Source organism: Cupressus sempervirens, chromosome 10, assembly GCF_028749045.1.
Source record: "Cupressus sempervirens isolate cs-2001-9-10 chromosome 10, ASM2874904v1, whole genome shotgun sequence".
Classification (NCBI taxonomy): domain Eukaryota; kingdom Viridiplantae; phylum Streptophyta; class Pinopsida; order Cupressales; family Cupressaceae; genus Cupressus; species Cupressus sempervirens.
In genome coordinates, this window is record NC_143127.1 from 43,724,263 (window position 1) to 43,740,254 (window position 15,992).

Below are 15,992 nucleotides of genomic sequence, written 5' to 3' on the forward strand. Positions count from 1 at the left end.
GCCCTCCTATGAATACGCCTAAGATAAGTCATGGAAGACTCAGATGTTGACAAATATGTTTGTTACAGCTTATGTGCGCAATGTAGACAACAACAGGGCTCTCAAGTATGTCTATGTATTCGGCTGTGTAATTTGCTATAACCTGGTTAACGACATTTGAAGATTTAAACATTAAATTTCCTATAATATGACAGATATTGTTCATATTTTTAGACTAGGAGCTGATTATATTGGTTTATAACTATTCTTTTAAAATCTGTAGGAGAACATTGACTTTTGTAATGCAAGAATATAGTTCCAAATTAGTTTTGAAAAACATCATTACTTGCTTGAGTAAATACTATTGTACTAGTACCATGATAATCCCACTTCAAAGGTGTCAAGTTGCGAAAGGACAATTTCCTAAGAATAAGCTTGTCACAATCAATTTCAAGCATTCATAACTGCATGAGGCATATTGTTAGATAGTTGGCATTCTTTCTACATAATTTTCTACACACCCAAAAGACTGAAATAAGAACATTATAACTTGTTGTCTCCATAATCTGAGACTGGTCAAGGAACTGTTTAAGATTCAATCCTTAATAAATTCCTGACATACCACAACATCATTTTCAGAATTAATATACACTGAAAAAAAAAAACCTTCTAGAAATCTCTGTCTATTATCTCACAAATTCGTAACTTTGCTTTTTTCTTCTTCTTTTTTCCTTTTTTCCAGGAGAGTCCTGGGCTCAAGACTCGACGAGTCCACCTGGACTCTGTGAGGACTTGGCCGAGTCCGAATCCAAAGGCCATTTGCCTTGGAAAGGCCGCCTCTGCCCCAGACTCAGAGTCCCAAAACACTGGTTTCATCCTTTGTTCTTGGCAAAACTAAATAGATATAGTGGGCAAGTCAAAGTGTAGACACAATAGCAGTACAGTGAAAAACTAAATGATGACAATGCACAGGAAGACAGAAAAATGTCAAAATCCAAACAGTTAATAAAATTTTATTTTATTTTCCAATTTTCAATAACCAAGGATCATTGCCAGGAAAGGAGAAGGAAGCATGCATTGATGAACAATACTATTTTTCTGATTTAGCATTATGTTTCAAATAACTTGGGGACGTAATTCCTTAAGGTTAGGATTTGAAGGATGAAAACCCACAATCCCATGGAGTGGCTTTACACAGAGATCGCATTGCAAAATTGATTAGTTTTCAGTTTGTAATTAAAGAAATGTACATTCAAATCTACAGTGAAAAACTGGTGCAGTGATCCACATTCGTTGGCAGGTTTAAAATGATTCATATAGCATATGAACAATGATTTGAATCTTGACACCTGCACACTACCTCCAATAGAAAATCTGCACTTGCACAGTATAGCAGTGACATCTACTTTTCATATTGAAGGGTTAATAGGCCATGTTGTGCTTTACGTGTGAGGGCAGAGATTGATCAAGGAATTCCAATTTATCAATTTGGTGTTGAATTGTGTAATTTATTTTACAGATAAATTCAACAACTTTGTTGTAAATCTGTTAGTAGAGATTTCACAATGAAGCAACTTAGAAAAGTATACGTTCAACTCCAGTAGAGTCATATAGCAGGTGATTCAGTGCTGACCATTGCATAAAAAAACTATGGGGACATCACCCGTAAAATTATTACCTTCTGAGTACTATTTGTCATTTATTCCATTAGTTCTATTTAACTGCGGCATGATTTTATAATTGTAGAATTTCTGCTTCAATACAAAATAGTAATATTCAACTGTTTTGAAAGAAAAAACATTGTTGACCAAATCAAAATTGGGTAGATATAATTACTATATTTCATTCTAGATCGCTATATACCTATGTATTATATCTCTTTGATACAACATATGCAATTTCTAAAAATACGATGCAAGTACCATCAGCTTCATAACCAACTTCCATCCTGAATAGTCACATAACAAAAATTTGATTCATTTGCCTTGATTCTCAAAGGGAACATTTGATTCTTTGTCATCTCTGTAGTAGCAACTAGCTTTCCTATTTGGTTCTTATCATACACAGAACAAACTCATCATTAAATATAGGTTTAATTCCTTTCTCAATTGAATGACCAACACTAATATTATCATGTCTTAGTTGTAGTCAGTGTATACATCACAAATCTGTGCTTTTTCTTGTCTGGTGCCTACATCTATTTTTTTTCTCCACAAACATCAAGTATTTTATGATCACTTAATCTTACTCGCTTTAAAAATAATCATCAATCTTTGAAAATGCTTCTGTACGAACTATCATATGATTAGAACAACCTAAACCTCAAAAATATATGTCTTTACTTGTGTTTCCAATTCATTGCATGAAAGAGAGCAATGCCATGGATCTTTGACTTGCACTAGAGATTTGGCACACTTGGTTGCATGCCTGCTCTCACAACTTTTCAGTTAGTATTATACTGTCTAATAGTTGGACTACTCCTATAGTTGATGCTATTTTGGCAACCTTTTGTACTTGACAAAGACATCCTAATTTATTCTTTGCACAATCAAGGGCTCTAAAAATATCATATATGTTAGTTGTCAGAGACTGTTAATAGCTTGCAGAACAGTAGTTGTTGAGTAATCAAAAAAAATACAAGGGAAATGGGTCCTTATAAAATGTGTCACTCTTCTCTACCTTCAGTAGAAGCAATACGAATACATTGAAACTTACTAAAATGTGTCATTCTTTTCTACCTTTATAGTAGGCAATAAAACAAAAAATTAAAACATCTTGTCTTTAATACTCTCAAGTCATTCTTAGGATTATAAAGCACTTGCGAATTCGTGGCCTCTATTATCAGTGGCAAAAAGAAAACAACTTATGATTTACAATTTACTTGTGGAAATGAAGACCATTCTCTATCAACCAATACAAGAGAACTCAAGGAGTTATAAAAATACTGGACAACTTTTATATTCCCATCATTAATGGTATTCAGTAAATATTAAGATATCAAAATAAGCATTGGCTAATCAAAACGGACACTACATAAATAAAGATAGCTTGATAATAAAAAGACCACATGTAAAAAGCAAACATGTTGTTGGGTGCCATTAAATCCAAAATCTTTACATAATACATTAGCTTTAAAATGCATATAAGGTTGCAATTTAACATGTAATCTGGTTTGAATGCAAGAAAAGTGGAAAAAGTACAATTGACGATCCATTTCTCTTTCTAAACTAACAAAGAAAAGAGATCAACAACTTACAGGTGATGACAGAAGATAGTCATGAGGTTTAACTTGCATAGACAAATTTCCTTCAAAATACAATGTAATTGTTGGAAATGCTTCATCGACACTGCAAGGAACACATTCCCACAAATGATTAGTAGTACACTATTTGGAGGGTAAAAGATCCTGCAAGTAGTAAGAACGGACAATAAATTTTCTTTGCAAATGCACCAAATATTCAATGACATCAATAATAAAAACTTGACCCAAGCTAAAACCATCAGATGGAATGTGACCATTACTGACTTTGGATATAATCAAACCATTTATTTAAAGAGTTATTTCCCCAATCATGTATTCTAATGTCCTTTCTAGCACTCGCAATATGATGTTGATGTTAGCCTATTTTTCATAGTCTTGTTACCCGTAGGCTAACTAGGTCATTTAAGGGATCTTGAGGACATTTGGCCTAAGACCATTTGAGTTCCGGGCAAATCCAAGGAGTTTTGGTGTAGTTTTTGGATACTTACTATTTATACTATAGTAAGTCAATTGAGCAAGATCAACATCATCAGTGACCCAAATATTATCCAACTGATCATAATTGTTAATACTGAGTAAAGATATTTATAATCATTTGAGATTATTAATTTATTTATCAATAAAGTTAAGTTATAAAGTTAAATTAAAATATCTAACTTTATTGATAAGGAGACTTCAGTTTAAAGGGAAAGTCATTAATATACTAAAAGCTCCCATTTATTAGAAATGCTTAGATACTTTTATTGGAGATGCTTGGAGACTTAAATATTAAATAACTGAATTGGAATTGTATGAAATCGTTTGAAAGTTCATCTTCAAGGGTTTGTGAGAAAAAAAGTCCTCATAAGAAGCCATCTCTACATTGCTAAATGATACAATCTGGATATTTCGTTAAGTGTTTGGAATCAGGTATTGAAAAATTCATCAAGGGTTTTATTATTACGATAATAGATAGTTTCTATTATCTCGGTGTAGTATCTAATGGTTATCTATTGTAATCTTCTGTAAATGAAGGTTTCTAACATTTAGTTTTATGTTTCTAGAATAGAATATTTCTATTTTTTACGATAGTTTCTTAAGGAAACATCATTTGTATAAATTGATCTCTTGATCACTGTTAATAAAAAGAAAATATTTTCCAATTACTTCGTAATATGGTATCAAAGCCAATTCTCTAAATTTAATTGAAAATAATTATAATTTCTTTGTTGAAATTATCTGCCTTTTATTTTCGAAATTATTTACATGCATATTTGCTTCCAACTCTCTCTATAATCCGACAAGGGTTTCCAATTTGAGAGATCTGAATCCGCCAAATTTTGGTTTGGTTCTGCAACCCATTTCTATCCATATCCATCTGTTTGTTCTGCACATTTCTACCATTGTTTGTGGTTTTTTTGCAGTGGGGCCGTTTTTGCTCAAAACCGTAATTTTTTGTACTGGATCAAAAAAAACATTTACCAAGTCTTGGTGGGTTTTTTGAGATCTCAACTGGGTTGTCGCCTGTTTTTTCTAGGTGCCTCAATTTTTGTGCCTCAATTTTCGTGTCGGTGGATCTAGAAACTGACAACATATTCTTTGTGGGTTTTTCAAGCTCTCTTTTGGGTCACCCTTCAAATTTTCTGGGTCTCTAATTTTTGAGGGTTGCATGTACTTGTGTTTGTTGCATGTGTTGCTTTACCATGCAAAGTCTCATGTTTTGCCTCCCTTAAAAATTTTGGTGGGTTTTCATAATTATTTTCTTAAAAAAATTCTGATGGGTTTTTAAAAAAATTCTTACAGGTTTCTATAAATATTCTGTTAAAAATTTTCGATTTTGTAATTCACAAAGTTGTGTGGCATTCCTTTGTGGGTGTTGGTACCCAAAACCGCAGATTGGAAATCCAAGAGCCTGCCACTTCTCTGATAGGATTTCTCAATCAAATTTTTGGCCAACGAACGGAAATCGCTTAGATTCCCCTACACTTTGGGCTCCGCTACACCCAGGCAGGTTAACCTTCACCTTAAATACTGGTTGTCCGGTTCAAGGTTTTTCTATAGGGAATTTAAACTTGGAGTTCTTCGACTGGCAAGGTCCTCGAACTTGATGACTAAAACTGGATGTTGAATACTTGATAATTGAATGTTTTGTATAAACTTTGTAAATAATGGAATTGATGCTTGTAGAAGAAATATATAGATTTTCTGACTTCAATAAAAAGACCAATGCCTTTGCTCATCCAAGCAATAGAGTCAACTTCGGTAAATTTTTACATACAACTTCATAATGTTCAATGCACTTATACTGCCAATAATTTTAATAATCCAAATGCAACAAACCAATTATAATGCAATCTTAAATTAGTCCAGATTGAATTTTAACTCCACAGGGAGACAAACTAGACAAAGGTACGAAAACAATTTAATATTTCACAACACCAATGATGATAAAATCTAAAATGCTAATTGACCATGTCCACTTATCCGATATCAAAATCATATACAGAATTCTAAAATATAATTATGAAGGATGATTCGCCTGCAGTTTAAATCTCCACGCCATTAAAGATAAACAAGAGACATTTTATGTTATTTAAAAATAAAATAATGGACTTTATATTACAAAATCATAATGTAGCCCTTATCCCTCCTTACAATAATAAAATAAAAATACTCCTTTAGATTGTATGAATGTAATTGTTCCGATGATGAATATTGTTCTAAAATACATCTTCTATTTATATCTTCCTATTCTAAAGTTATGACTTTTTAAAATTAAAACTTATACCCCTTCAAAAATAAATCGCACCGATTAGTTCCATCTTTAGACCTTTTCAAAAGTTAATAATCCTCTTTAACTTTAACTTTATGACTTATCAAATAAAATCATACTTCCTCAAGATAATAATCGCTCCTTTTAATTACCATAAACACAATCCCCGAGCTCCTTGTCTTAAAATATAATTGCACTTTTCCAATGGCTTACGGGCAACAACAATTTGCCTAATAATTATTATTGGACTTTATCGGCACATTAATCTTTATTTCTTCAATTACTTTCGAATGCAACCTCAATATTACTTCCTTTTGTGGCAAATAACTTTGTCCATCCATTTTGTAACAATGATTTTATGCGCTTCACAAAGTGCTCTCCGTCTTGGACTTCACCATTAACGCATACTCGACCCACTGATAATTTCAAGTCATTCCAATTTGGTGGCTCTCAATATTGACTGGCTCCTTGTTTCTAGCCTTACATGCTACTTTTGTCTTCAGTGTGCTGTCGGGATGCCCAGCACTGTATGCTTTTGGCTGCCGAGAAGTGAATGGTGAGGCTGGGTGAGAATGGTGAATAAAGTCTTCATGTCCGTGATTCAACTATATACTTCCGCCCTTGGAATATAACCCTTTTTAATATTGTTTACTACATCCTCGTGGTTAAACCAGTATTTGAACTTTTCAACATCATGAATGACATTTTCTCATTGGATGAAATCTGTGCATAGACTGCTCCGCTCCATTGCATCAATACAGGTAGAGTTCGCTGCATCCTATTCTTCAACAGTTGAGGTCCTTTCACAATTTCACTACTTAGGGAAGTGACAGTACTGCCATGCTCGGGATTGTCTCAGTCTGAACTGCTTATGTATTAGGAGTATTTCAATTTGATGCCTCTGCAATTTATGTTAACAAATTTCATATCTGCCATTGTTGCTTTCATGCCTTTCAAGAACCTTTTTCATAATCTCAAACATATCTGGGGAATTTTTTTGTCTCTCAATCCTAACGGCACTGGTGTCAACTATTTCTGGGCAGCGATTCAAGGTTTATACTCCATGTCAATTATCATGGTAATTATTTGTGTGGCTAAACTTTAAGAATCTAGAATACTTTGACTTGAATAGTCACAACACTTTCAGGGGTTTAGATATACATCTTCCAATGCCCAAGTTTCAAGTTTATTCATTCCTCTTTGTGCAGTCATAGATATTATCACTGTTACTTGATTTTCATAAAGGCTGCAAAGCTAATATTTATAGCGAATCTAACTACATAACTTGCTCAACTCATTAATATGAAGGGGTGAGGATGGCATGTCTCCTACAATTAGAAACATCACTTTTAACAACCTGAACATCAACACATCCAAGACTCAACAAACATCAGACCTGTGAATAATCTGTGGTTCAAATCTGGCATCAGCAATACATCTTTTAAGTCTTGAACATTAATCCTCAAATGGAGATCCTTAATTCACAAATTTTTTGAGCTCCATCAGTGGGTTTGTAATATTTTCCTCAAAAATTATCTTTTGAGTTTTACCATTTTTCCTAAAAAATGAAGCTTTTGATTGATTTTTCACCTCAAAAATAATGTTGAATTTTGATTCATTTTTCAACCCAAAATTCATGTTCGGTTTTTCGATTTTCTCCTAATAATCATGGCTTTTTGTGGTTTGTTTTGGAGCATTATGCTCATCTGCAAAGTTTTGGAGCATTATCCGAAGTACTATCAGCAATCTTCTCAGCAAACATCCTTTGCTCTAGATTCAGAAGGCTCTAGGAAGAAAAACATTCAATGCAACTGTTGCCACAAGTTTGGCCACATGAAGGTTGAATGTCAGAAGCGCTTAGCATACCTATCTAAGTAATCTGGGTCGCAGCCCACAACAAACAATGTCGAGCACCTTGAGCAAACAAAATCTGCCTTCTACGCTTTTTGACAGCTTCGTGCTCTGGATAGATTAACCATTAAGGAAGAGTATTACGATAATAGATAGTTTCTATTATCTCTGTTTTGTATCTAATGGTTATCTATTGTAATCTTTTGTAAATATTAGAATGTTCCTAATATTTAGTTTTTTGTTTCTAGAATAGAATGTTTCTATTATTTACGATTGTTTCTTAAGGAAACATCATTCAGTCACTTGTATAAATTGATCTCTTCATCACTGTTAATAACAAACAAATATTTTCCAATTACTTCGTAATATTTATTTCTGATTAAAAGTTTCAAATTTCATAGCAAATATGAGAAGGATGCTTGAAGGATGACATTAGAGAAGGATAGAGAAAGTTCTTTGGTGTTTTTAGCATATACTAAGCCATACATCTCTCAGCCTGGGCTCTACCACTCTATATTAGCTGAGAATCTTCTTGGACTTGGTGTAAAACTGCTGGGACATTGGGTGGGGATTTAATAGACCACATCTGCAAATTGATAGACATTTATTGTTGTATACTTCTGTCCCAGACATCCGTACCACTTAAAGGGTTAAATCTGCATCCTTTGAAAGCTCTGTTGTGTCATTCTTGGATGTTAGATGCTGCTGGTGAAAGGTAGTTAATACAGTAGTGGGTGCTGCATCAATTTCTGAGCATTCTTTTATTTAGTTTTGAACACTTCCAGGTCTGCAATGTATTTAAATCTGACTTATAATGTTTGAACGAGTTCTATGAAATGTGTAATCAGCGCTTTATTTTTATAGCATGTTGCAAAATATTATGCTATATGTATTGTGCCCTATCTTGAGTGCTATCTGAAGTTTCAATAAGCATTTACAAAGCTGCCAATTACCTGTATCTTCATATTTCTAATAAAATCAAATTTTAGTATTTATTGTAATCTGAGTTACTACCCTAATTGTTAGTATTTTTTCTTTCCCCTTTTACAACAACTTAAATAGGAACAAAAAGTTAGGAAATCGTCTTTAAAATTCATAAGAGAAGCCTAAACTAGAGAAACAGTATAAAACCATAAACAAGCTTGCTACTTCTACAAAGTACATTTTAATCATTCAACATTAGATAATAGTCCGTGTAGTATCCAACAATACTAAGTGATTAACTACATCAGTTTGTAATGACCATGTAAAAGTCTAATTTATGATCTGAAAAATAATTTTGTTTCAAAAATTTGCAATAAAGACTAAAGAAAGTTCAAAATTAGCATTGGTACAAAGTCTGTGTAGTATCCAAATACTAAGTAATTAACTACTTCATCAGTTTGTAATGACCATGTAAGGGTCTAGTGTATGATCTGAAAAATAATTTCATTTAAAAAAATTGCAATAAAGGCTAAAGGCCTAAAGCATCACCTGCTATCATAAACAAATGAATATGTGCCCTCTTGCAATATATAATCCAAATTTGGTTCTGCGGACATGATCTGTGGAATGAAAAGGTCATTAGTAATTGTCCACTTGGAAAACAGAGAAACGTTTTCTAACATTAAAAATTATTACACATACCGCAGTTATCAAGGGCTTGAAAGCCTGTTCTGTTATATAAGCAAGAGTTGTGCCACTATCTATAATGGTGCCTTGCTTGTCAGTAGTTTCAAATGCCTTTGAATCGATTCCCAAATCTGCACCATCAATATCTATCCTTTTCAAATTAAGATTGTAATGAGACCTGCAAAAGAAAAGGCAGTTCAATCCCAAGAAATGTGAAGAATCAACTAAAGTATGCTTTTCCAAATTTTCTCTATCTTTTATCTTTTAAAAAGAATGTGTCTTATATTAATCCATACAAAAATACCTTTGAGTATATCAAAAGGCTTAGAAATGATGAAATCAGATTTGTCTCCCAATATAAGAGAACCTATAATCAAGTTACATTAATGTCCACAAAGTATCTAAATAAATCAATGGGACTAGACTGCATCTGTAAGAATGCCAACAAAAAACTTCTAAAGGTGCTTAATCTAAAAACAAAGTCTAACAAAAATACAAATTTGAATACAAACATGTGAAAAGGAAATATCTGTACTTTCTCGTTCCGATAAGTAGTAATTATTAAGCCAACCTAGTGTTTATTTAAAAATATCTTCCTACAGAATAGCAAAAAGACTAATGAGGGCCCTTGGTTGTAATCTTCCAAAAATGCTAAGCTAGATGCACAACAACAAAATTTTCTAATTAAATGTGGGAGGGAACCGAACATGAGTAAAGTCTAAATATGTCAGTAAATACAAAAGAAAGCATTACAAAGGCAGGTGAAAGAAGGTATTACGAAAGGAGATGAAGCTAAAGGAGGCCATTTTTGAAACAAGAAGTTGACCCCTATCTGCATCTGAATGCATTAAGATAAGTTGTCAACCACCAGTAACAAGCACCCTTGGATAAAATAAATCAGTATTGGACTGAGTGCGCATTGGGGGCATAAGGAATAACTCTTAAAGACATCTCAAATCCACATATCATTAATCCTCTAGAAGAAGAGGGGAAGCTAGTAAGGTGAACCTGTTTAGATGTCCTAGAGATGCAAAGAATCTACCCCTTTATCCCAAAGAACAATAAACCCAACATATCTAGAGTGAGAAAAGCAGGACACAACTGCCACATGAAAAGGTACTACCATTACCGTGCAAGGAAAAAGATGGCCTGAATCATTTTGATCCTTGGCTTGTAATGATGGCCACAAGATATCAGCTATTCAAGATCTGTTCTTTGGGATAGGAAACAAACCAGCTAGTAAGAGTCCACCTTCCACTAATATGACAGCCAAATTGCTACTTGCTTTAACTCTTTCATCCAACTTCTAATCATGTATGTTTTTATATGATTAAGCATTGCAGCTCAAACATGGCATAAGCTATTTGACAAGAACATTTTAGGCTCCAAGATATCGTTATGAAATTCAACACTCAAAAGCGCCTTCTTCACGATACATGTGACTTGGAAAATATACCAATTTGAAAGGACAGTCCCAGCCAAAGTGAATGAACAGAACATAAGATTCAAGAAAGAGAGATTTGACAAGATAGAAGCAACAAATAGAAGAATTTGAAGGGTAAGCTCATGCATATGTTGATCTTTCTCTACTACAGCTGCAGCTTTACAAATGCTCTCCCTTGGTGCCAAAAATCAGACCTTTAAACATGAAAAATCAAAAAGAAATAGGGACCTTCTGCTATCCACAGAGAAAGTAGTAACTGTTTGTGATTGTGAATGAAGTTTTAAACATAGGCTGACTTGTCTATAGTAGCACTGTTCTTTAAGTTCTGCTTTGCTTCAATTATAAACAGGGTGTCTACAATTTAAAGAACATCTAGAAAATCAAACTCAAGATAAAGAAATGTGTGTGACCAGTGGATAGTGTCTTTAAATGTCACCACTACACCTACAACCTTCATCCAGGTTATGAATAATATTTGACAACCCTTCACTGTCATCTACTTAGTGGACATCCTCATTTACAACTTGACAATGTTGAGAAGGTTTTTGATATGCTTCTTACCCACAATTTAACTTAGGCAAGCACACATTTGGTGTTACCAACGTTCAGCATTTGGCACTATAGCTTAAGAAGAAATTCATTTAAATCTAGCAAAGAATGAGATAGATCATGATTCACCAACTTCTTGCATCTATACATAATTGTGAAGATTCGCTGGAGTTGAAAATTTATATCATCATTTATTGTTTACATTCTCAACTCCACTAGTAATGTACTCAACTACATTACCAATCGACTTTGGGAACGGATATGGGCATGAGAACCTGGTATCGGAGTTTGGTATGGGAACGTGCAAAATTTTATTTGGGGATTTGGGTACATTTGGATGTGTGGGTGTATCATAGTTGGGAAAATTGGAATCGCTTTGGACTTGGCAGCAACAAAAAATTGGACTTAATATGAGCACCGATTCAAAAAAGACTTGGGAAGGGACTCAGCAAAAGGGAAAAACTATAGTTTTAAAAAAAAAAACAAAAAAAAAATTTAAGCCTTGAAACCCTATTGACCTGTTTTGAGCAATAACAAATAATAATAGTGTTGAAAAGCATAGTTACACTGTCGTCAAAAAGAGGGGACACTAGAAGAGCCGAAGGGGGGAGACAAGGAGGGGGGTGAATATACTATATACTATACATAAAGTACTTAAAAAGCTAGTTATTTCAGGATGTATAAGACTATTAAGAAGTATAATACTAAATAGAGTGGTCTAGACTGGCAACTATTAAAAGAGCCATTAAGTCAGCCTTCTCAAAAGGATTTAATATTTTTTTCTTACTAATGAAGTCGGCCCTATCAATTTGATTTAAATTGCTGCTTTAGCTTGTCAATGCTTCTCCTTAATCGCTAATAACCTCTTTAATATTAATTACTGCCACTTATTATTGCATCATATTGCTATGATTTGTATTAACCCTAGGCAGGGCATTACATTCTTTGCAATTCAAGTTGTGAAGCAATGGCAATATAATCACTTTAATAAGGAGACCATTGCTCACAATAACCACGAACCTCTTCAATTTCTGCATACACAAAGTAAGCTCAATAATGCAAGGCACATGAAGCATGTGACATATTTGCAGTTCAATCTTCTGATCAAGAAGCCTAATGGAAAAAAACTATAAAAGAAGTTCCTGAGTGCTACAGCCAGCCTCCAATCACTTCATTGTTAACAGTACCCAATACTCAATGCCAAATGCCATGACTAGGTTTGTTTCTTGAGTTTCTCAGTTTGTTTTCTACCCTGGCTTTCCTTTTTCTCAAATTTGATGTGTTACAGAGCCAATAAACTGAAGCAAATGGAAAGAATCCAACAAACAAAGAAGTTCCTGCAATGTAAGTCATAAAAACACACTTCGATATTTCATAAAAAATGAATTTTAAAAAATGGATTTTCTAGACATGTAATATTTTTGTGAGTTCATGAAACTCATCAAAACTACTTCAATATTCCAAAAAACAAACTTTCTAGATATTTCATATTTTGTGATTATCTAGCCTTTCAAAGGCGCTTTTAGGGGTGAAGTTTACCACAATAAATGCATGCTTTCTTTGTGTTATTAACAGTGTAAGCTTTCTGGTGCTTAAATGCATAGCCTGTATCAAGAACAAAGGTAGTAGAAAGGAAAGGAATGGAGATGCACATGAGAGAGGTATGCTGAGGGGATCGATCAATTCAAACCAAATTTGATTAATCATTTTGATGAATGTCCCTATTAACAATTTCAAGGCTTTTGTAGTGAAGATGGAAAAGAACTGGTTCTTGTAATCATTGAAATACCAGAGATGGAAAGAGAAAGAAAGATCTAGGTAAACATGGGCGTGTTCAATAACAGCCTAGGAGCCTTTCTCTTAGCAATATTAAAATTATCAATTTGAGGGAAATATACATTCTGAGTGAAGAAGCAACTCCCGTCTTTCGACTCCTGCCTGCAACTATTGTGAGATAAAGTTTGGAGTAAGAAATTGTCTAAGGGGGCTGGTCTAATTGTTCAAAAAGCCTAATGAAAGGACAGGTAACTTTACTGCGAAAAAGATGTACAAGTGGAAGGATGTAGATAGCACAAAGAGGGCATGTTTGCTATGGTGAAAGACAACATATTCATATTGAAGATATGTTACGGCAGTTATTGACCCGCAATTGGAAATACAACCTAATCGAGAATAGTGTACAAACAACAACTATGGGAATTAAATATCATGACAGATGATTCATGAAGACAACCTATGATGTACAGTCAGCACTAACAACTAAGGATGACTGCTAATTTTGGGTAAGACAAATGTGGTTTGTTGGGCCTACCAATCTCAAGAAAGAAACATGCTGCACATATAGAGGCGAGATATAGAGGTCAAAATTGTAGTATCAGATCCTGACAACAGCAAAGGAACTCCAGACCTATGATACAAAGTGGTCAATGTGTGCATCAATGACAAAGGCTCGTATAGCTGCTACGAATACACTGGGTTCTCTGACATCAATACCCTGTTGTTTGACAAATCCATTTACATGAGTTCAACTTATGTGTCCTCAAGTTGTGCATCTTCTTAATGAACTTTACAAAGCCTCTTTTCACTCAAGCTGAACACATATGGCTTCCTCTACTTTCAAGAGAGGATTTCCTCACACTTTTCCAGTTTAAGGTGTCCTACAATGGACAAATTAAAGAAAGCTTTTTGGCACACCTCTATGGGTCATGAGTTGCTGATTCTGAAATTTACCATCTTGCAACAAATGACCATGACAGCTCCTCAAGCACTCGTTTTGCACCCTAGTCTATACTGGTTTGAATGGGAACAGGAAGACATCTTGGATAGTCTAAGGTGCTTCACATTCAACTAATAGAGAAAATTCTGGATATTGTAGAGCAACAACTGCCATTCTACAAAAGAAGAAAAAAGAGGACAACTTTGTAGTAGGGAGACCAATTCTGCCTCCCCCCGGCTATAATTAAAGAACTAAGGGAATTATAAAGTTTGCACAATGTCTTGAAAGAAAGCAGCCCCCTATGGATCTACTTTTCCAGCTTTTTAACAATCAGCCTTAAGAGGAGAATCACTTTCATCCATCCCTGATCTCGTTGGGTACAGAACATCTTACATTCAATCAAAATGATTACAACAATGGCATTCCACCTCTTCCCTTACCATGGGGTAATAGTATGTCTACTCTCACATTTCAAGCTAATCATGATTTTCCTCAACAATTCAAGAAGGGATTTCCCAAATTCCATGTTAACATCACTCAACAAAACAATGATCTAAAGCTTTAAATATTGGCGAGGCAATTGTAGAGGGAAACAGGTTGGATAAGTGGCAAAAGCCAACAATCCTAAAGGAAAAATAGTTACAGATATTAAAGCAAAAACCATAATTTCAATTTCAAAACCATTCCAATTCATTGTAAATATGATGATTTGGAACAAATATGCATGTGCGGAGGCATAGAGAGAGACATGCTCATAAGGTCCTTTTTTATATGAACAGTCTAACAAGTATCAAATTTGTTAAGAAGCATTGTAAAGCTTGTTGCAATATAAGGAAGAATAAAGGACCAAAGTTAAGGGACTAAATGAAGACTGGTAAATCCATCTGATCGTAATCAAGTCATGAATAGATTGAAAAAATGAAAATTCAGTTCCATTAAAAGATTCAACTTAGGCTGATAAGTTTTAAGCTCACCTCAGAAGAACTTCACCATAAAAAGCAGAAATGAGAAAAAATAAATATACTGTTTTTCAAGGCAAATGACATAACTCAAACTTGTCAGCAAAGCATTCAAGACCACATCTCAAGCATTCTTTCGAAACCAAGTATTAAGATATACAACAGCAAAAAGTGTAAATATGATATGTCCAATGGCTTAAATCATATAAATTTAGGCAAAGAAAAGCATTAGTTCTTACTGGTTGGGAATTAGTGGGGTTGTAGGCACATCATTTTGCACATCTCCAATAGCCAAGATGCCTCCTCCTTTGTCTCCATCTAAACAATGAGCAAAAACCTTGCGAACTTTACCTGATAAAGCTAGCTGTGAAAGAATAGATGTATTGGCTTGTCCAAAACCAAGAATACCATCCAAAGCTTGGTCACTCTGTAACAAATCACCTGATTGTTGATAGCCACACCTGTATTAAGTAGAAATATATTAATATCAACGGTTCCACATATTTAGAACACATAACCCACAAAAGAAGCACTGTAGAGAAGATGCAATAAAAATAAATCCTCTGGGACTTGGAAGGAAATGAAAAATTAGAGGATGATGGATCATATAGTGTGATTCGAAACATTGATGAAAAAATCGTTACACAATCTAATCCAGAAACTCAGTATAACTATCATGGATTGTGGAAATCTGATCGCATTAAAAGGAAATGAAAAAAGAAAAACTAAAGATAAATGTTTTTTCTCTCTAAATTGGTGCTTGCACGCTACATTTCTTATTGTACTGATTCCTTTCTTATAATTTTCAACTTTTCTATTTTGCCCTCTAATAAAAATATAAAATAGACTTCATTTACTCCAACCATAGG

The 15,992-nt window shown here is 34.0% G+C and overlaps 1 protein-coding gene across 2 annotated transcripts in view; it reads right to left on the reverse strand.

Moving 5' to 3' along the window:
- Positions 1 to 15,992, reverse strand: part of LOC149532483 (Eukaryotic aspartyl protease family protein) — a 53,301-nt gene that overhangs the window by 31,185 nt on the left and 6,124 nt on the right. For both annotated transcript variants that reach the window (XR_016358064.1, XM_089807428.1), the window contains exons 4-7: positions 15,363 to 15,584; positions 9,471 to 9,633; positions 9,318 to 9,388; positions 3,236 to 3,326 (exon numbers count right to left, since the gene is read on the reverse strand). Coding sequence is in view for 1 of the 2 variants with exons in the window: in XM_089807428.1 (XP_089663554.1) it covers positions 3,236 to 3,326; positions 9,318 to 9,388; positions 9,471 to 9,633; positions 15,363 to 15,584 (547 nt within the window). In the remaining variant the exon portion in view is untranslated. The remainder of the gene's footprint in view (positions 1 to 3,235; positions 3,327 to 9,317; positions 9,389 to 9,470; positions 9,634 to 15,362; positions 15,585 to 15,992) is intronic.